The following is a 21,987-nucleotide window of genomic DNA, read 5'->3' as shown; positions in this document are numbered from 1 at the left end:
TTGATTGGGTTTGGCTTCACACTTTCTGATTCTTGTCCCCATCACTATGTCTGTTTCAACCCTCCCACTCTCCCCAACACCTTTTCACTATTTGAGTACCACTGGCTTTAATAGATGATAGGCAGTATTATTAATAAAAACAGCGTTTTTTTATACTTCATTTAAAATGTATTAGTACATTAATAAACATATACTGGAAATTAGATTAATGAGTTTCATACTCCTTTTAGAAAAATTACATGAATAAACCAAACATTAACTCCTACCTTAAGACCATTGGAAGCTGATCAATACTGATGCCCTGTACAAATACCAGATAGGCCAGAGAAGCCATAGAGTCTGCTAACTGTTTGTCTTCTTCTTCTTCAAATTCAAGATAGTCCCAAGTCCTCTTTTTCCTTCCATGATTAAAAATCATTTTGGGGAAAGGATGTCCAATTGCTGATAAAAAGCCCTGTGAAATAGATAAACAAGTAAGCTATACAGGCAGGCTATAGTATGTTCTTCCCATCTTTTCCCAGCCATGTTCACATCCTCTATAATCCCCTCCCCTTGAGTGTTGGTGGAATTTGTTGAACTTGCTTCTAACTAACAGAGTATGGCAAGATGTCACCCCATGATGAGATTATGTTATGACAAAAAAGTGAAAGGATTTTTGCAGATGTATTTAAGGTTCCAAATAAGTTCATTTGGGCTTGTTCAGAATGTTGAGTATCTTTGGTGGGCCTGACTTAAGCAGGTAGAAGTCTTTTAAAAAGGGGCCAGGCCGTCCTTGAGAGTCAGAAACAACTCTGTAGGCATTAAAGAACCAAGCTGCCATGTTATGAGAGGGCCTACAGAGAGGGCTGTGTGGCAAGGAACTACAGACAGCCTCTAGGACCTGAAACTGGTCCCTGACCAAACAACCAACAAGAAAATGAAGCTACAGACCTCAATCTATGGCTTCAAGGAGATAAATCTGCCAACAACCTGAGGGAAGATGAAAAAGTTTTAGAGATGGATGGTGGTGATAGTTGTGTGAATGTGAATGTATTTAATGCCACTAAACTGTACCCCTGAAAATGGTTAAAATAGTAAATTTTGTGTTATGTCTATTTTATCACAATTTTTTTTAAAGTGCTTCAGAGGTATTTGAGAGCAATCTAAAAATGTGAGAGATACAAATATCATGAAATGATAGTAAACTACTCAGATAAAGACTACTCTAGGAACAGTGTTGCACTGAGCACTGTCTGCTGAGATACGAAGTGGGCAGGAGGAACACTCTCAGTGGCACCAGAGGCTTCAGAAAACAGTGCTGCTATCTCAGGTCATAAGGGTTCTTGTGTCATAAGAGAAAGAGAACCATGACTGGACTGGACTATAGTTTTATCTTTTTTTTTTTTTTTTTTTAAAGGAGGGGAAAAGAGACACTCAGGAAACATAAAGCCACGCCCATGCCTCTTATGTTATTTTTTTTTTAAACTTTATTTATTTGACAGAGATAGAGACAGCCAGCGAGACAGGGAACACAAGCAAGGGGAGTGGGAGAGGAAGAAGCAGGCTTCCAGGGAGGAGCCTGATGTGGGGCTCGATCCCAGAACGCTGGGATCACGCCCTGAGCCGAAGGCAGACGCTTAACAACTGAGCCACCCAGGTGCCCCAGTTATTTCTAACTATAGTATACTAGAAAGCATCTGATCTTCAGAATCCAATGGAATTGATTTGAATTTTGGCTTTACCACTTATTAGCTGTGAGATACTGGACAAGTCACCTAACTTCTCTAAAGCCAGTCTCCTTATCTAGAAAATGATATTATAATGTCTATGTCAAATATTTATTGAGAAGGTCTACAAAAAGAGTATAAGATAAGGTTACAACGAACTACTATATAGAAGTCAAAAGGGAATGATAAAAACAGCTAAATCAGAATGAACACTGACCTTCCACATATTCACTCATTTATTTAATACTTGAGTGTCAGGCACTGGGCCTGACATTGTGGGGAATTATAAAGTCAAATAAGACTTTTCTAGCCTTCAGGAAGTAAAATCTGCTGATCCCAGATGGCTCCATTAGTCATTTCAGAATACAAAAAAGAACCATGGGAAATCATCCTCAGTCACAAGAGACTGCTATTCAGCTACCAGATGCTAAATATATACTTGCTGTACTGATTTTCAGAGCCACGCATTCCTGTTATAGCTATAAGACAAAAAGTTTACTGTACTTGGATTCCAAATGTCCTCTTAATCATGAAGCTCCATTTCTTCATTCAGCCAATACTAGATATATTTTTTTCCCAGAGTAAGGTTAGCCTTTTAAAAAATCATTATACACAACCAGATTCTTCAGTGCTGCTTTAGGATATCTGGAGTCCACCTGTGTCCAAATTAGGGCTTTCACTATCTACCCACCCACTGTCCAGCAGTCTTGCTCATTCCCAGGATATACCTGCCACTCTATAATTTCTCATGGCAGCCTTGGCCCTTTTAGGCATGTTTCTGTGGTGAAACCTGGGACATTCAAGCAGTCCTATATCAAAATAATTTCTGCCAAAGGAGGGATAGCTGAAGCTATCAGTCTCAAGCACGCCACACTAACCTGAACTTCTCCAGCACAGAACAGAAGGCACCTCCTCACTTCATCTCCTACCCTGATTTCACCTCTACTTTTTTTTTTTTAATTTTTAAAATTTTAATACAGTTCAAATCATTGTGCCAGGTTCATGTCAGCTCCTTCACTGCCAAGACTGAGGGCAGAGACTGCTGTACTTCTCTGCCTTCTTTGTGATGACCAAGGTATACTACATATCTGCTGCATCGAACTCTTAACTTCACATTATCCTTCTTTTTCTGGATCTTGACGGATTTGCCATCCTCTCACCACGCCATGAGCAGAAAGTCCTTGATTTCTTCAATTCTCTGAAAACGGCTATACGGGGCAGGGATGCGTGTGGCTGGCACAGCAAGTGGCAAAAAAAGAGCTCACCTCTACTTCTTGACTGCTTTGTGCTTCCTCACTTCCGTCTCTACTTATAATACTCCTTCCGCTGAGGTCTTAAAACCTCTTCCCTATACCCTCAACCTCTTCATAGGATACTTGCTCTCTTACTGCTGTAATTAAACCTGACTTGATTTCTGGTGCAAGCTGCTCATCCTTGCACACCTCTTACACAGCACAGCCAGGGAGGAAGCAGTGGGGAAGGGTGGTACGGGCAGAGGCTGGGTATTATCTTGGTTCTTCCTGCACTCTCAAGCAAAAGCACATTTTCCTGAGGCAGATGCCATATTGCCCTTTATCTGTCTTCATCTCTGCCATATGCTGACTGCCTGGTCATTTCCCCACATTTCCTGAAGACTTTGTACGTGCTCACAATCGTTTTCTCTATCCAACTCCTGTTACCCTATGGGGAAAAATTCAGTGTTCACGTAGATAACTCCTCTAATAGGCTAGCCTCATGGCTCTTGATTTCTGAATTCCAGTGACCTTAATTTCTCGTTCATTTCAGCACGTAATCCCAGCATTTGCAGCTATTCTACATTAGATACCTAAACTCCAACATCTCATTCTGTGACCATAACTTCTTATCCTGTCTCTCTCACCAACCTGCTTTTCTACCTCTGACTTCTCTAGTTCTGGGATCCCTTCATCTAACCTACCTATATGTCCCCTCCTAACTCCCCTTCTTTCCCTATCCAACCAACACATCATTGGTCACTTGAACTACTTATACCCTATATTTCCTTTAGCTCCATCTACCCAAAAAAATGACAGCTCTGGAAAAATAGCTAAAATCCGCCTTCTCCACTTCTACACCCAGGCAGTTAAGTACTGCTGGCGAAAAATCATACACAAATACAAACTGTTATCACTACAGGTGTGGTCTCCAACCACAGCTGAGTGCTCAGACTACTGACTAATGCTTTCATGGTCTTCTACCATCTCTCGTTCCTTTCCCTTCAGTGTTCCAAATCCTTACCAATTCCTTGAAGCCCCCATTTCTAATTCTTAGATTCTTAAGAGATCTCCTTCACCTAGAAATCTGAGGCCAGTGGGTTTGATTCCCTTCAATTTTAATACTCCATTCCTGCTCACATTTCCCTGCATGCATACCCATTCTTACCTCCTCTAGGTGTCCTTGATCCTGTGCTCAGCTGTATGCTCTCGAGCCTCATTACTTCATTATCCCATAACACTTCTCTCTTCCTTTCTAATGGTTCCCATCTCTTCAGTCTATAAAGAAATATTCATGCTCAAGACTCCCATCTCCCCCACTACCTTCCTACCCCAGGCCCATGTCTTCCCACTCCTCTTCTTATTCATCCTCTTTTGAAGAACACCTTATACTAGTTGGCATCTTTTTCTCATTATTCATGCACTCCCTTAACCCCTCCACTGTTTTATGGCTCCAGCACTCCACTTAAGCTGTTCTTGCTAAGATTATCAATGCCATCTTGCTAAATCCAATGGATACTTTTCAACTGTTACTTCACAGGCTACATGTAACATGACCCATCAGTTTTTTCTCCCTGAAACTCTACTACCCCAGTTTCTGTGGTATTTGTACCACCTCTGTGACCCTTCTTTCTTGGTTTCTTTGGTGGGCTTAAGTGTTGGTACTCTGTAGGGTTCAGTCCTAAGCCCCTTTCTTTTCTCACACTTATCTACCTCTTTAGATGATCTCATCAGAATTTGATCGTCATTCAGACTTTGCCCCTTAAAAGCCTGCTCTCTGGGAATTAAATATATATTAAGAAATTACTGTTAATCTTGTTAAATGTCGTAATAGATTGTGGTTATTTTTTTAGAAGTCCTTACTAATTAGAGAAGCATACTGAAGACTTAAGGATGAAATGATAGGCCTAGGACTTGCTATAAAATACTACAGTAAAAAAAAAAGGAGATTAGATAAAACAAAATTGGCAAAATGTCAAAAATTGTTAAAGCTGGGTAATGGGTACATGAGGTTATATTGTTCTTTCCACTTTTCTGAATGTTTTCAAATCATCTTAATAAAAAATATTTTGAAAGCACAAAACACCCTGTTCCTTGCCCTGTATTCTCTCTCACAATTATTGGCACCTTCATCTGCCCAGCTACCCAAGCATTAAACTTCATCCATGAATCAACTTTTTAACTAGTTTTCTAAATCCAATTAATGACCAAATTTTGCTGATTTTACCTACTATAAAATTTTTTATTTTGCTCTCTCCTCTTCATCTCTACCACCATTTCCATAATCAGGATCCTATTATTTCTCACTTAACTCCCAAAACACACCTAAGGATCTCCCTATTTCTAATCTTACCTCAGTTAAATTTAACCTCCACTGAATCCAAAACAATTACATCACTCCCAGGCTTAAAATCCTGCAACAGTTACCAACTTTCATAGCTATCTTTTCAAAATAGGGTATGTTTATCAAATATGGTAATGTTTATACTGTATCTAGGGGATTATACTGCACTCTAACACTGGCAACAATGAAGAGGCCCTAGTCTCTTATGTGCTCCTGGGAAAATCCCTCCTTTCTCTCCCTCTACATCAGTCATAGCCTTTTCCCTACTATCTTAACCATCAGCATTAACCCCATTAACTATGTAACCCTATTTATATTAGTTACCAAATCATTTCTTATCCTCAGAATCTAGTTCCCCTAAATTTCTGGCATCTCCTCTTCTAAACCCTTCTCCTACCTCTTCTCAGATCTCAGGTACCCTTCATAGTATGGCCTGTGGAACTCACGGTTATTAGCAAAATCCATTCTTCATGAAAGGTCTCTTACCTCTTTTGCTCTAAAAAAAATCTGACTCTTCTGAAAACAACTATTTTTTCTGCAGACCTCTCAAAGGGTTGCTATTTTTTCACCCATATCCACTATACCAAGCCTGGAAGTAAAATATGTGTTCTCCTTGCTGCTTCTAGACCATTCTCCTCCATCCTCTCTGAACCCCTCAGCTTTGAAACTCATTTCATATGACTATCCAACATCTACCCCAAGTTCACTCCATAAATTGGGTTTTGGACATTATTCTTATAATTCTGTGTGACTTAAATATACAACCAAAGATCGTCTAATACCATGGAATCTCAGGTACTTCACTGTCTAGTCCAATGATTTCAGCCTCCACCCGCTCCTTAGAACACTCACTCCGTGGTCATACCCCAGACACTGTTATTAGTAACTGAACTTTTCCACAGTATTATTTCAAGCATCCTGTTCTTTAACCTCCAGTCTTTTCAGCTCATTCCTTTTAGTAACCTAGCTCCGACAACTTGTCAGTCACACCGGGAACGACAATCCAATGAGCCCATCATCTTTTTCACTGTCTCTCACATTTACTATGTCCTAACTTCCTTCCTTACTCAGCTTAATTCTATTGTCCATCACTGTTACTTCCTTGCATACAGGTCTTTCCCCCTCCCTTGCTTTGTAGAACAGCTCTCAAAACTCTGACCTAATTAAATCCAACTTTCTTCCTTTGGTGCACCTACACTCATACAGTTGAAGATGGCTGAAGAAAACCCACAACCACAATGACTGCTCTAACCTGAAATTCATGACTATTAATCTCAAGTACATATTTTCCATATTTCAGATTAGTTCCCTAATAGAGAATCCCAGCACACTTAAAAATACTCTTGATGCCGTAAGCCAAATTACTTTTAAAATAAAATTTACTTATTTCTGCAGTTATTTTAAAAATATTTCTCATAAGCCTTAAAAGTGAGGATATCCTTTGGCACAGGAATTCCACTTCTAGGAATTTAAGAAAACAACCAAAGAAATATGCAAAGATTTGGTTAAAAGGATACTTATCACAGACTTAACAGTTAAAAAAAGAAAGTTGGAATTGTTTTATAATACTGAAAAATTGGAGAAAACCTAGAGCTAGATGGCCCAAGTTAAAAACAGAAAGACAATGGAAAAATATTCTTAATATGCTAAGAGAAACAAAGTATGTTATGAAAGAGTATGTATAATGCTATAGAATCTTTTTAAAAAATTATACCTGTGTATATATTTATTTCTGACTACAAAGCAAAATCTGGAAGGTATTAATTTCATTACCCAAATAATACTGCTGTTTCTTTTCTATCCTTTTATCTATGTTCTACAAAAAATACATATTGCATTAATAATGTATCAATTTTCACGCCCATGTGCAGTACATGAGAATACAACAGGATAACATTTTAAATTATAGCAGATTTTATGGCAGATTAAATTAGCTGTACTTACTATTATTTCAGATGCAAAACATCTTAAAGGATCATTTCCAGCTTCTTTGGACTGTTCCAAGAATTGTGCTGTCAGCAAAGGGCATTTCAAGCTTTTGAAACAACTAAGGTATAAGAAATGGGTAACTGTGAATACGGCATTTCCTAAGTATAAAATATCTAGTTCTATAAACATATCAAAGTTAATTTTACATGAAAAATAAGTCAACTGCCTGTAAAACTGCTGATGTAATATCCTTCCTAGTAGGGGCGTCTGGGTGGCTCAGTTAAGTGGCTGCCTTCATCTCAGTCATGATCCCAGGGTCCTGGAATCAAGCCCCACGTTGGGACTCTCTGCTCAGTGGGGAACCTGCTTCTCCCTCTCCCTCTGCCTGCCACTCCCCCTGCTTGTGCTCTCTGTCAAATAAATAAAATCTTAAAAAAAAAAAAAAGATCTTTCCTACTAGTATTGGGGAAAGCATGAGAACACCTTGCTAGACTCCATGTGGTAAGATTCACTTCCATGTCTAGACTGTGTCAATGGTTACTGAGGGTTTAAGCACCAGTGCTATTCCATGATGTAGTTTTCATTAGTTCAAGGAAAAATCGGGACAATGTAATTTTTTTCATAAAACTCTATTTGTTTTATTTACAAAACCAAACTTTATTCTGTGATTAAGCCTTCCCAATTTCTTTAGTTTAAATATCTTTACTTTCATGAAATAATGGGTTTTATAAATGGCAAAAAAAAATGTTAATGTCCTAACCTGAAAAAATAGAAAGCTAACTGGTAGTTTTAGTCTCCAAAATTTAAAAGATAACTAGTCCATATAATTCAATAATCTAGTCCAATACTATCCAATAGAAATGCAATTCAAGCCCCACAAATATTTTAAAATATTTTAGTAGTCACATTAAAAAAGAAAGGAAAGTAATAATTTATCTTATTAACCTAATATATCTGAAATATTGTCTCAATATATCAGTATATTATTGAAGTATTTTAGTATTTTTTTTAATAACAAGTCTTCAAATCCAAGGAGCATTTTATACTTAGAGCACATCTTACTCTGGACTAGCCATATTTCAAGTGCTTGACAGCCACGCTGAACAGCACACACACGTTTAGTGTATAGTACCCCTGGAATGAATGCTATTGGGTACTCTGTTACCATTTTTGTGGTCAAGTTGGATGTTCAACTGTCTGGTGCTGCTTCTGTTGCTTTCAAAAGGAGAGTAAAAACACAATTCCCCCACAAAAGACTAGTTTTTTGAGCTATACCTATTTCCCCCACTTTAATTATTCACTTACTATGATGAATAAAAGTAAGTCACAGAAGAATATAAAGTAAATTAAATATTTTGGTTTTTAATTTTTAAAAATGTAGAACATGGCATTTAATGAGGCACTAACCACTGTACCCCATAATCTTCTAAAATTCAAAACCTGAAACTAAATTTATATGTCCATGGCAAACAAATACAACAAAGAAACATAAAATAATTGATGGATTACTTAATTCCATTGTGAAATGTTAACCAAAAATATACTTACAATTTCAGTAATTCATCCTTTAACTTTTCATTTTCATTTTCCAGTGAGTTTTCTTTGTCATTAATGACTTCTTCCACAAAAGGCTTAGTGAACTCTATTAAGGCCTTGCAACACTGACAAAGGCCATAGTCATCAGTTTGTATTTGTTCTTCTGAATATGGAACAGGAAGGAGAGAGAGCTGACTCCAAAGGGTGGACAACGCTAATCCCACTGAATATGCCTTGTTGTTACGAAGTTTCTGAATCACTAAAACAGAGACCAAGTTGTGACTTGAGGTAGCTTCATCAAGTATGTTACACGTGGGACCAGAAGTCCAGTAAATGTAGAATTATGACACGTTTAAAAAAAAACATTATAATAACTTTGAAATCAGGATGACATATCATAACTTAATTGATAATGTTTTTATTCTTCCTTCTTAGTGGTGCATGAAATATTGGATCATCTTACAATCATGGCACCTTACCATAGATGCCACGAAATCTTAAGCTTGTTTCTAACAGTTTATATAATTAAGACAGAAACACTTCTTTCCATATTTTTTGGTTGTTTTAAGTATCAAACAAAAGAAAGTGTCTTTGTAAAATATAAAGCACTGTAAAAATGAGAGGTGGTATTACTATATTTTCCTTTCTAGGAGACTTCGAGTATTTCGAGCGGTACAAAGCTGCTTCATTCTCATTTAAAATGAATTTACTCTAACTTCTAGAGTCTGGGTCCTTCTATCAGACTCTGAGTAATGAAAAAGTAGTCTCTTCTCATGGATAAACACGGTCTTCTTTGGTTGCCAAGGTCCACAGCTTAACAATAATATTACTGCATTCAGTCATGGTGCAGTGATATTTTTTTTCTACACTTGTTCGATTCAGTAGCTCTTTTGCTATTCCCAGTGCAGCTTCCCAGTGCAGAGGATGAACAATGCCTGTGCAGTACTCTTCTTAACCAAAATACAGGACCTACCACAATGCTAACAGACTGAGTAAAGCAGACATCACAGAGGCAATCCTTTAAATATGTTTACAGGGAAAATTCGAGATATGTTGTAGATAGGAAGGTTAGGCAGAAAGCTACAGATTGTAACATAATACCTGAAAAACAGCATGACATTCAACAAAATACAATAGGTACCCATCTGTGCCAGGTATTGTCATCTTTCTATAGGCAGCAGGATTCAAACTGGTACTGCTATTGCTAGTTTAAACAGAGTATTCAATAATTAGTCATAAATTTTACTCTGGTATAGTGCTGACATTTTGGAGTAATATCAAGAACTTAACACAGATAAAATAAGAAACTCTTAGATATCAAAATACTCATTACCTGTTTGTAATGGCTGAAGTAAAAGAAGAATAATTTGGGATATCTGTTTTCCAGAGGGCTCTTCAATCAGTTCAAGCAAACCCAACAATAATTCCTTTGGATTACATAACTATAAAAATATTCACAATTGAACCTGTTTAATACAAGTTGTATTTAAAGCCACATGATTACTATTTTTAAAAGGCAGGATATACTGAGAAAATATAATTATTTTTGCTTAACAGTAAAATACCTCATATAATTGTTTAAAAAATACACTAATAAAACATAGAATCTGGTTGTCAAATCACCGTAAAACTACAAAGAAGCAAGAAGTCATAAGTCTCTTAATAGACAACTGTATTTGGGGTGCCTGAGTGGCTCAGTCAGTTAAGCCTCTGACTCTTGGTTTTGGCTCTGCTTATGAACTCATGGTTGTGTGATCGAGCCCTTCATTGGGCTCTGTGCGCAGTGTGAAGTTGGCTTCAGATTCTCTCTCACTCTCCCTCACTCCCTCTCAAATAAATAAATAAAATCTTTAAAAAGAAAACAGACAAGGGCGCCTGGGTGGTTCCATCTGTTAAGGGTCTGCCTTTGGCTCAGGTCATGATCTCGGGGTCCTGGGATCGAGTCCCACATTGGGCTCCCTGCTCAGCAGGGAGTCTGCTGCTCCCTTTGCCTCGGCCTCTCCCCCCTGGTTGTGCGCGTGCTCTCTCTCTCTCAAATAAATAAAATCTTTAAAAAAAAAAGACAACTATATTTTGGAGACTTAAATTCCTGACTAGAGGAAAAGTTAGAAAAATAGGGAGAAAGAACTTGATTATCAGAACTGAGATTTCTTTTGAGCTTTGCCTGCCTACTCCGAAAGCTACGTTAGTTTCCCAGGATTTCAGCAGGTGGGACCCTTCTTTCTATATCACGCTGCCACGGCATTTAAATGAGTACAGTTTCTTTTGTACTTTCTGAACAGATAAAACTTTGCACTGCCTTCTGAATAGCCAGAATTACCTCACTTGCCTTTTTAAAAAGTCCTCATAGTTAATAACTACTATCTAGATGGGGTTTCCTCTTTCCAAGTATATATTTTTATTTGCACTGATCTCTAAGTAGCTTCTTATAATGTCCTTTTCCTTAGAATTTATCCTCCTATACCATCAGTTTTGACTAATAACTCTAGTAACCTTTTACCAAGAGTCTCTAAGGTTGTTGGTTGCAACTAATCTACTTCCTCTTCCTATTTCCCCTGTGATCATTTGCATTCTAGGTGTTTTTTTTTTTTTAAGTTTTTATTTATTCATTTGACAGAGAGAGAAACAGCCAGCGAGAGAGGGAACATAGGCAGGGGGAGTGGGAGAGGAAGAAGCAGGCTCCCAGCGGAGAAGCCTGATGTGGGGCTCGATCCCAGGACTCCAGGATCACGCCCTGCCCTGAGCGGACAGCAGACGCTTAATGACTGAGTCACCCAGGCGCCCCTGCATTCTAGGTTTTTGATATTTTTTTAGAAACATACCACAGAGAAAAGAGCACTGAGATTTGCTAGTTCCAATTCTGCTAAAAGAACAGGGTAGCCTCGAACTAACTGCCTCTCTAAACCCTGAATTCCACATCTATACAATAAGCTATTATTAAAAATAGAACTTTTTAGGTATCTTCTTGGAGATTCTGAATCAGTGGGTCTGAGATGAGGTTAGATAATTCTTATATCCAGAAATCTGGAAAACCTGAAATGGACTTGCCCATCCAATCAATAAAACTGGGCCCTTTCTCCAAGGAATTCTCTCCTATATTTTCATGAACAAGCTTTGTCACCCAAAATGAGCATTAAACATTAAAGGGAATTACAAAATATTGCTGGTTATTGTGACCAAAAGAACCCAATTTTGTTAACTTACCTTTACCAATAAATCAAGCATCAGAAAATAATATTTTCTTTTCTCATCTTCCTTATTCCACAAAAGACATCGAACAACAGGACCAACAAGATTCCAGCCCATATTTTTGATAATGATCTGTAAAAACATTTTCAAAGTAAAGAAAATACTGCCATCTACAGGACTCTTACAGTGAGCTTTCTTAACTTGAAGTAGCTTCGAATTTCCTCTGAAATAGCTAAGAGGAAGCAAATGAAACCTACAGCACCTCACCCTGACTTCTTAGGGTTAACAACCATCAACATTTTAAGATAGTTTTTAATACTCTCACTGAGGAAAGGTGAATGGGCATTTACTTTAAATCAGGTAAGTTGGTCTTTTTCACAATTTAAATAGTTCCTCTATTTCCAACAAGAGAGTTAATTTGTGAGCAAATACTTAATTTTCATGGAGAATTTTGCTCTCCTGATTCATGAAGAAATCTACCCAATGCTTATGAACCTTTTAAAGTTCCTTGGAAAATGTGTACATATATTATGATTATGTAACTTACATAAAAGAAGGGGATGCCACTTTAGTTATTTTCTCTCCTACATTCTCTCCTGCTTCTATTTTCAAAGATATTTCAGAATACTTACCACACAAGTAAAAGTTTATCTTTTTAATTAGTGATTCACATTCATGATCAAAACCACTATTTACAGAAGTAGCAATAACATACTCCACCTTTCTGGCCTGCTTTCTATTTCAACTCATCAGTATTTATCAAGAATATACTACTACATTTCAAGTCCCTAAAATAGTCTGGTGCTAGAAATAAGGCAAGGTAAGATCTCCATCCTGACAGAGTTTACATTGTAGGTTCACTCATTAAAAAAACAAAACAAAGCAAAAACCCACATCTAGGAAGAAGACAATTAAGTACAATAACCCCCTCCATGACCCCAGTCTTATAAGATAATCAAGATAGAGTATAAGGTATAGCAGGATATTTGTCACTTCCATCTAGGAAAGGCAAGAAAGGCTTCCCAAGAGAGGCAATGGCTGGGATAAGGCTTGTTAGGGAAATCTGTCAGGCATAGATAGGTGAGAAATACATTTAAGGCTCTGAATCAGCAATGTGTAAAGGTGTAAGATTTAACATGTCCTAGAGAACTAGCAACAGAATACGTTAGGGTACATGAACATATAGCTCACAAAAGAGGAAATACTGTTTAAATTTTTGCTCATTTATCAATTGGACATTTTAGCGTCTGTCTTAATCAATCTGCATGAGCTCCCTACATGTTAATATTCCCTTCTTGTAGTTACGACAAATAATTATTTGGTTTTTTGGCTGTCCTTATTTTTTATACAGCAAAATATACTTATTTTTCTTTGGTTCCTTTCCTACTGGCTTTTAGGTCTACAATGGATTCCCTCTTTTAGAGATTCATAAACATTCATTTACATTTAAATATACACACATTTCACCTTTTTATTCAGTAAAATTTATGCTAAAAACACTGAGTAAGGGGCACCTGGGTGGCTCAGCTGGTTAGATATTCAGGTCCGGATTTTGGCTCAGGTCATGAAATCCAGCCCCATGTCAGGCTCTGTGCTCACTGGGGAGTCTGCTTGTCCCTCTGCCCCTCCCCCACATGTGCAGTTGCTCCCTCTCTCTCAAATAAAATCTTAAAAAAAAATTGCATAAAATGAAGACTTAAATTGATTTTTAAAAATAAATAGCAAAGTAATCATCCTTTTCATCTAATGGGAAAGACAGTCCAGCTGTTCTCTCTAAATATTTTCATACTAGTTATTTCCTCTGCCTGGCACACTCTTCTCCCAGACAGCCCCATGGTTTCTACCCCTCCTTCCGTCAGATCTCTGCAATGTCACCTAGCATGGTCCATCCCCCAGCTATGCTTTACTTTTCTCTATAGTATTTATCACTTTCTAACATACTATATAATTTATCATGTAGATACCTGTCTTCATTAGATTTTAAGATCCATATGGATGGTGATTTTTGTTTACTGCTATATTTATTCCTGGCATTTAGACAAGTGCCTGTTACAAAACAGGCACTCCATAAATACAGGTTAAATTATGTCTATTATCTTAAAGTATAACAAATTATCCTCCCTCCAAAGATTTGATATTCTGTTCTGTTTTCTTCTATTTTTTGTGTGTGGCTAGACTTTTAATATTTAGGTCTTTTTTATTTATTTGTCAGAATGAGAGAGAGAGAAAGAGAGAGCATGCGTGCACACGGAGGGGGTGGGGCAGGCAGAGGGAGAAGGAGCCTGATGCAGGACTCGAGCCCAGGACCCTGGAATCATGACCTGAGCCAAAGACAGATGCTTAACCAACTGAGCCACCCATGCGTCCCTAATATTTAGGTCTTTAATCAGAAACTTATATTATGAGCTTATTAATTTTTTTCCAAACTACTACTTATTTCACCATTACCTACGGAGACTATACTTGCTTTTTAAAACTTAACTAGCTTCTGTTAGACTCTACTTTTCCAACTAAGCACTTCTTTCCCTTTCCACTGGTGTACTTCTACCCTGTGATTCTCTGAGAATAATTAACTATATGGGAAATTCCAGATTTGAATAAGATTTTGCATATCTGAAATGAAAAAAAATAACTTTGATAAAATATTTTACAAACATTTCAGCTGCAAGATATCTACTCATTATGTAAATAGTGAATAATTATAAGGAAGGGGAATCACTACTATCTATAAACTATACCTTGTTAAATACATCTACAGAGTAAGATTACCCCCAAATGACCGATGAGAATGCCAAAATTTAGAGATTACTGACATGCCCAAATATCAACTAAAATGTGAAAGAACCAGAAACTGCATATAAATTTGTCCAGCTCCAAAGCCATGTGTTTCCTACTGCATCAGTGGTTTTCAATGGGAGCAATTTTGTTCCCTATCTACCAAGGAACATTTGGAAATCTGGAGATAATTTTGATTGTCATTATGGAGTGGGGTGTGGGGCGGCTGCTACAAAATATCTTGAGTACTAATGTTGAGAAGCCCTGTACTGTAGGACAAACTATTCGCACGGCTTTTCATTTTAAATTTACACAAAGCAGAGTAATAGTAAATCTTGATCAATCCTGATTGTGCCACCTAGCAAGAAAATGAAGTTGCAGTCAGTTTGAAACACTGTCTTATCAGCGTCTGAACCTTTGAATTTAGCAGACCACACATTACAAAAGTGATCCTCAAGCTCTTAAGACAAACTCACTATGCTCAAAAATACCACAATCACCTAATTTTCTTTCGTTTTTTTGTTTGTTTCAAGTGTTTATTTAAATTCTAATTAACACAATCACCCAATTTTTTTTAAGGATTTATTTATTTTAGAGAGGGAGACAGAGTGAGTGAATGGGGGAAGGAGAGAGGGAGAATCTCCAGCAGACTCCCCGCTAAGCACAAAGCCCTACACAGGGCTCAATTCCACAACCCAGAGATCATGAAGTCAGGAGTCAGATGCTTAAGTAACTGGCTACCAAGGTGCCCCAATCACCTAATTTCTAATAGCGATGGCATAAATCTACATTTTAATCTGTTTCCTGACTGAGCTCCAAACATTACTTTTCAACTACCTGCTGCATCTTAAACTAAACATTTCCAAAGTAAATTTACTTGTACTCCTTCAAGAAATTATCTCTTCTTAGGTTGCCCTTTTCTGTTCAGGATATAATATGTTATTCACCTGGGGGCTAGAAACCCAGTCATCTTTGTCATCTCTCTCTCAGCCCCACAATCAGTTAGTCCCTTGTAACACTCTAAAACTTCCTTGTAAGTGCTACACAGTGCTAACTAGAGAGTGGTGAAGAGCTCTGAAACCAGGCTGTACAAGTTTGAAACCTCGATGTTACATAAAAACTGAGTTACTTCTGGACAAGTCACTTATCTTTCAGTGACTGTTTCCTTATCTACAAAATGAACTTAACAGTACCTTACGGGATTAGGGAAGCTAAACAAGTTAACAGATGTAAAGCATTTAGGACAGCATCTGGCACATAGTAAATGCTTAACAAATATTAGCCATTATTAAATTTTTTATTATTAGCTATAAGTAAGGTATTCTCAAAGGTTATCCTCTGAGAACACAATTGGGAAACATCAAGGAGTTAAAGAAAATATTAAATTTACTGTATTTGGGGCTACAAAGGTTCCATAAACACGTATCAAAAACAAATGTATTAAATGAAATGTCCTAATTTTTCTTTAAAAGATTATTTTTAATAAAAAAGGAATAAGCCCTTTGAACTACTATGTGTGATTTAAGTTTTAGTAATCTCCTAAACACAATCAAGGTGCCCTGGTTATAATCAGACGCCCGCATGACTACACTGTGATATCAACAAAGAAAACTTTCATGTAAATAAACAGTACTGTAAATGAAGAAAGAGTGTGTTCCTGGAAAGAAAATGGTCTTTTCTTGTATAAGAAGACAAGTACAAAGACACAAAATTTGGCAGTGTTGCCAACACTGCATCCCAGGAAAAAGTTGTTCCTGATCCCCAAAAGATCCTTTTCCCATTGTTGAGAATGACTTCTCAGATAATCATAGCTGTATGATCAGCCAGTAAGGCCTTCTAGGTCTCCTCCTATTCTGATTCTGTGCACCCAAATATTATCTTTTTTTTTTTTTTTTAAGATTTTATTTATTTGAGAGAGAGAATGAGCAAGGGAGGGAGCAGAGGGAGAGGAAGAAGCAGATTCCCTACTGAGCAGGGAGCCCCATGCAGGGCTCAATCCCAGGACCCCAGGATCATGACAGAAAGCACGCGCTTAACTGACTGAGCCACCCAGGCACCCCCAAATATTATCTTACTTAATATTTGGTTTTCCATATACATCTGGCTGAAGGAAGGGAATGTGCGGATCACCAAAAATGAGTATCTACGCTGCCTGATCCTTACAGTACCAAATGTAAATAATCCAAATGCCACTTTTGATCCCTAAACCAGACATAATCCCTGCTCTTTCAAAGCACTTTACTTCAACTATCACTTATTTCATTTATTCTGCATTCTTATTGCTAATTGTTTATCTCTTCCACCAGACTATAAGCACCTTCAAGTATATGAATAGCCCTAATTCCTTTTTTGTTTTCCACTTTCTTACTGTAGAAATTTAATTCCTACATGTTTGAAGAATAAATGATTGGACAAATAATAGTATCACATGGCTGTTATCTCCCTAGTAAAGACTAAAAAGTACTCATAAAGATTGTACTTACCTTATTCTTTTCATTTTGAATAATTTCTAATAGCTGCTCTATATGCCCTTCATCTATGCATCTTTGGCCTGCTAATTGAAACAGGCCAAAATCTTCTTCTTTAAAGTCTTGTTCTTCTAGGATTTGCTGACAGAAGCAAAATGAAGACAAAACAAACATGTTTTGGTGAATAAAAATTCCGTAACTACTTGGTTTATTCTCTCTTTGGGAAAAAAAGAAATCTTTGATTCTAGGTAAGTTGCACATAAGCATATGTGTGAAAATTAGGATAAGCCTAAAAAGTACTTTAATGTATGATCTTGAATCCAGTCCGCCAAAAAATTCTACAGTAAGGATCAGTATTAAAAATTTTAAAGTTAGATAAGTAGGTCACTTGGAGAAATAATCCAATCTGCTTTCTGGCCCTCCTGTTATTTATTCACAGGTCAAACAAAGCAAGGATTAAATAAGATAAGCAATTTGAGTGACCCTAATTATAGCTAAAAATAATCTGGTATTTAACTTTATAAAAAGAAAAAGTTACTTACGCATCTCATTATTATAGATTGAAGTTCTTCCACAGCCATTCCTCCTTATTTTTCCTAGTTTTGATGCTGAGATATAAAAGTTAACTATCAGTGATATTAAAGTATTAATAAGTTGTTTCATTCTGATGAATTATTAAATACAATAAGGAAAATGTGAAGTTTTAAAGCTGAAATGTTTTTACTGAAAGCATCTTAGCCTGAAAAATAAAAAACTTGCATCTTTTAAGTTTTCTAGGAGAACAGGTTTGAAAGATACACTTGGAAAAAAAAAAAATCCTCTAGGGTACGCCCAACAGGAGCGCAAATATAGACTAAGTAAATGCCTTTAAAAAGGCAAAGTATATCTTTTCTGAAAAAATTGCTGGAGAGTGTTCCTGAAATCACTTCTAGTCATTAGGGACTTAGAAAAAATTTTAATGTCCCACCTGACAAAAACTGGAGCCAATACAACCCACCCAGAGTGGGTGAAAGTTCAGATGCCCACCGTCCCAAGTGTGACCAGGACATTTTTCTGTAAGAGATGCAGTCCCCCAAATAATCTAGTTGGTGTAATCCCTTTATCGCACGGAGACGAAGCAACCAGCAGCTCTCAGGACACCGTTCCGTTCCCGTAGGCCATCGTTTGTCCCCCCGGGAAGACCCGGCCCCAGGCCCGCAGGGCGAGCACGGGTCAGCCGGGTCCTCACGGCCGCGCGCTCCAGGGCGGATAAAACCCCAGCGCGCGTGCGGACTGCATCCAAGGGAAGCCATTTCTACCGATTCCTATTCGCCTAGGCGTTCGGGCCCCATGACCTCGCAGGGCTTTACAGGCCGTGGCGCCGGGTCCTCAGCCGCTCACAGGTGGCCGTGAGCCGGGGGCCTTCCCGGACTCCCAGGTGCGTCCACTTACCAGCCAGACTTCTCGCCACTCTCAGGGCCCTCTACCACCTCCTCCTCCAGCCGCGCAGGCCTCTCTCCGGGCCCCGCCCCGCCCCGGCCAGCCCCGCCCCGCGCTACGCGAGGGTAGGCGGAGCCTCAGAGGGAGACGCCAGGCCCGGGCCTGACCTTCTGACGACGCTTGCCATGGCTGACTCCGCGGGGCAGCGCTCTCCGCGCCTCAAGGCCCGGCCTCCCCGCGCCTCCCGAAACGCCGCAGGTAGGAACGAGGGTCTCTTCCCACATTTGCACCCTGACAGCTGAGCCTCTACAGCCTCTACACTAAGGCCCGCGGAGCACACCCGAAAGACTGCGCCAGGAGCGGAGGTCTCCAGGGCAGAGAAGGCCGAGAGCGTCCCATCTCTGTCCTGGGTCTTCTGGAAAAGACCTCCGCCCATACCCCCACCTTTTTACACTAGTGTTCCAAGGTTTTCCCCAGAATGGGCCGTCTCTGAGGGAAAGGGAGTAAAGGTGCTGGAGTCTTGAGCTGGCTCGCCAGAGTGAGCCCACCTTCGAGATGTACTGCTGCTTTGGTCCCCTGGTCCTCTGAGGTGTCATCCCCCCCACCCCGTCTTTCCCTGTGAGCGGACATTCGGGGAGTAGAGACAGGTTGCCCCTAAAAGTACCCGTATCTCAGATTTTCAGGAGGATGTAACTGTGGAGCTGTGATACGTGACAAACTTCAATCCCCAAAGAGATACATTTTAACCAAGAAAAATTCGGAAATAACAAGCAAACTGAATTCCCTGCCTATTTCATTTGTTTTACACACAGGATTAAAAAGTAATGTGTGGGGAAAAGAAGGTGGTCTGCAGTTTGAGTAGGAATCTGTCCTGTAAACTAGTGTGTTTGTGTAGACTTGACCTACTATTTTTTATTATTTAGGTGGTAAACAGACAAATGCATTAAAACAAGAAGATGCTTCTAAAAGGTATGAGAACTACTTGCACAACTGTATTAGCTTATCTGTTTATCTCATACTGAACCATTTTTAAAAACAATAATGGGTGATACCTTAGAAAAATTATTATGCAAGCGAAGGGGAAGATCTGAGAAGCACTATAAATTATCATATAGACTCATTATATCTCTCTAGTCCAGGCTTTAAGAAAAGCAAATCAAGACACTTTTAGATTGCTGGTGAAGGTATGAGTATCTGTAGAAAGACTAAGGGGATAAACATTCCTGAATTAACCAAGTACTCCTTTTCCACCTCTTCAGGTACACTTGGCTTTCACTACTTTCTATGCCAGAGACTCCAAGAAACCTTTACTGTTGTTTGTTTACATCATGTCCATATTTTCAGCAAAAAGTCCTGTTCTGTTTCTTGGCATCTCCTAAAAAGGCTAGATTTATCTCCTGTCACAAAAAAGTTTCTAGAATAGAAGTAGTCTATGAGAATGATTAAAATACATATGTTTATGATCCTTTAAAAAAAAAAAAGATTTATGTATTTTGGAGAGAGAGTGAATACAGGTTGGGGAGGGTTTGGGAGGGGCAGCAGAGGGAAAAAGAAAATCTCAAGCAGACTCCCCCGCTGAGCACAGAGCCCAATGCAGGGCTTGATCTCATGACCCTGAGATCATGACCTGAGCTGAAATTAAGAGTCAGATGCTTGGGGCGCCTGGGTGGCACAGCGGTTAAGCGCCTGCCTTCGGCTCAGGGCGTGATCCTGGCGTTCCGGGATCGAGCCCCACATCAGGCTCCTCCGCTATGAGCCTGCTTCTTCCTCTCCCACTCCCCCTGCTTGTGTTCCCTCTCTCGCTGGCTGTCTCTATCTCTGTCAAATAAATAAATAAAATCTTAAAAAAAAAAAAAAAAGAGTCAGATGCTTAACAGACTGAGCCACCCAGGCACCTCTCTGATTTATCCTTTATCAGGCAGGTATTGGTTTTCATTTACTCGTTCTTTCAAAAATTATTTACCAAATGTGAGATACCAGACCTGTATTAGGCCCTCAGGATATGGTTTTGAGCAGATTAAACAGTTCCTTTCCAGTGGAACAGAGAAATACCAATTAAATGATCACAACTGAATACATAGTTATATGCTGTGTTAAGTACTATAAAAGAAAAGACTATGATGTCATCAGATGGAACTAATGAGTTCAAATTAGCTGGGGATTATCAGGGAAAGACTTCTCTGGGGAAATAATCAGCTGAGACCTGAAGATAAGTAGGCATTAACTAGAGAGTCCTGAGGAGAGACCTCCAGTCAGAGATGGCAGTATGTATAAGGCTAGGTCAGTTCAAAGAAAGGAAGGATACCCATGGTAGTGAGCAAGGGAAGAAAGCAGAGGAAAAACTTAGACAGGATTCCATTCATGTGTCTGGTGGGCTGTAGTGAGAAATCTAGATTTTCCAAGTGCAAATAGGAAAACTTCAAGTAATAGAGTGACAGAATTTAAGTTTAAAAAGTTTTAAGATGTGAGGGATGGTTATCATATAGGAATGGAGGAATTGGATGGATTTGAGATTTTATTTTATTTTTTAAGATTATTTATCAGAGAGAGCGAGAGAGTGTGTGCACACGAGCGGGAGGTGCAGAGAGAGAGGGAGAGAGAATCTCAAGTAGACTCCGTGCTGGAGTCCGGGGAGGGGCTCAATCCCATGACCCTGACATCACAACCTGAATGGAAAGCAGGAGTCGCACACTTAACCAACTGTACCACCCAAGTGCCCCTTTCGGTCTAATTTAGAGAATATTTCCCTGTGGAGTAGCATGATTATACTGACTTGGTTTTATGATACACTGCAAGAGTAAAGGTAATACTGATAATGATGATAATTTGTAACTTTCCTCAATAGTGATCTGACCACAAACCAAAGGAGATTATATTTTATTCTGAGCAGTACAGCGTGGGAAGTATAGATACACTAGAATGTATTGTAGACAGATTACCCAGGATGATGAAACAATTAAAAATCCGTGGGGGTATGGGGCGCCTGGGTGGCACAGCGGTTAAGCGTCTGCCTTCGGCTCAGGGCGTGATCCCGGCGTTATGGGATCAAGCCCCACATCAGGCTCTTCTGCTATGAGCCTGCTTCTTCCTCTCCCACTCCCCCTGCTTGTGTTCCCTCTCTCGCTGGCTGTCTCTATCTCTGTCAAATAAATAAATAAAATCTTTAAAAAAAAAAAAAATCCGTGGGGGTAGGTAACCAAATAGTTGTTGAAGGGAGTGATCCTTTATAAATCTATTCCAACTGAAAAATACTTCTGCATTCAATCCAAATACTATTAAGCCAAAAATTAAAGAACTTTGCAAAAATATAAAATAATTCTATTTTCACTTAGTTTTTTATTTAAAAATGTTATTAACATGTATTGGGTTTATTATTACATGCATTAATA

At 38.7% G+C, this 21,987-nt stretch overlaps 2 protein-coding genes and 1 pseudogene across 4 annotated transcripts in view; 1 reads left to right on the top strand and 2 right to left on the bottom strand.

The window, feature by feature from the left end:
* GLMN (glomulin, FKBP associated protein) overlaps nt 1-18,705 on the bottom strand; it is a 34,768-nt gene extending 16,063 nt beyond the window's left edge. Inside the window, exons 1-8 of one of the 3 annotated variants that reach the window (XM_026497616.4) lie at nt 18,611-18,705; nt 17,722-17,787; nt 17,195-17,320; nt 11,952-12,068; nt 10,081-10,189; nt 8,760-9,006; nt 7,227-7,329; nt 267-454 (exon numbers count right to left, since the gene is read on the bottom strand). In XM_026497616.4, coding sequence (XP_026353401.1) covers nt 267-454; nt 7,227-7,329; nt 8,760-9,006; nt 10,081-10,189; nt 11,952-12,068; nt 17,195-17,320; nt 17,722-17,760 — 929 coding nt within the window. In that variant the 5' untranslated portion in view covers nt 17,761-17,787; nt 18,611-18,705. The remainder of the gene's footprint in view (nt 1-266; nt 455-7,226; nt 7,330-8,759; nt 9,007-10,080; nt 10,190-11,951; nt 12,069-17,194; nt 17,321-17,721; nt 17,788-18,610) is intronic. The other 2 variants (XM_026497617.4, XM_044383644.3) reach the window with 2 other exon arrangements.
* Nucleotides 2,611-4,158, bottom strand: LOC113254286 (60S ribosomal protein L38-like; annotated as a pseudogene).
* Nucleotides 18,515-21,987, top strand: part of RPAP2 (RNA polymerase II associated protein 2) — an 85,662-nt gene continuing 82,189 nt past the window's right edge. The window contains exons 1-2 of the mRNA XM_026497615.4: nt 18,515-18,856; nt 19,522-19,567. Of these exons, the coding sequence (XP_026353400.2) occupies nt 18,784-18,856; nt 19,522-19,567 (119 nt within the window). The 5' untranslated portion in view covers nt 18,515-18,783. The remainder of the gene's footprint in view (nt 18,857-19,521; nt 19,568-21,987) is intronic.

This window comes from Ursus arctos, unplaced genomic scaffold (genome assembly GCF_023065955.2).
Source record: "Ursus arctos isolate Adak ecotype North America unplaced genomic scaffold, UrsArc2.0 scaffold_12, whole genome shotgun sequence".
NCBI classification, from domain to species: domain Eukaryota; kingdom Metazoa; phylum Chordata; class Mammalia; order Carnivora; family Ursidae; genus Ursus; species Ursus arctos.
Note: the sequence above shows the minus strand (reverse complement) of the source record. Positions and strands in the feature narration are given on the sequence as shown.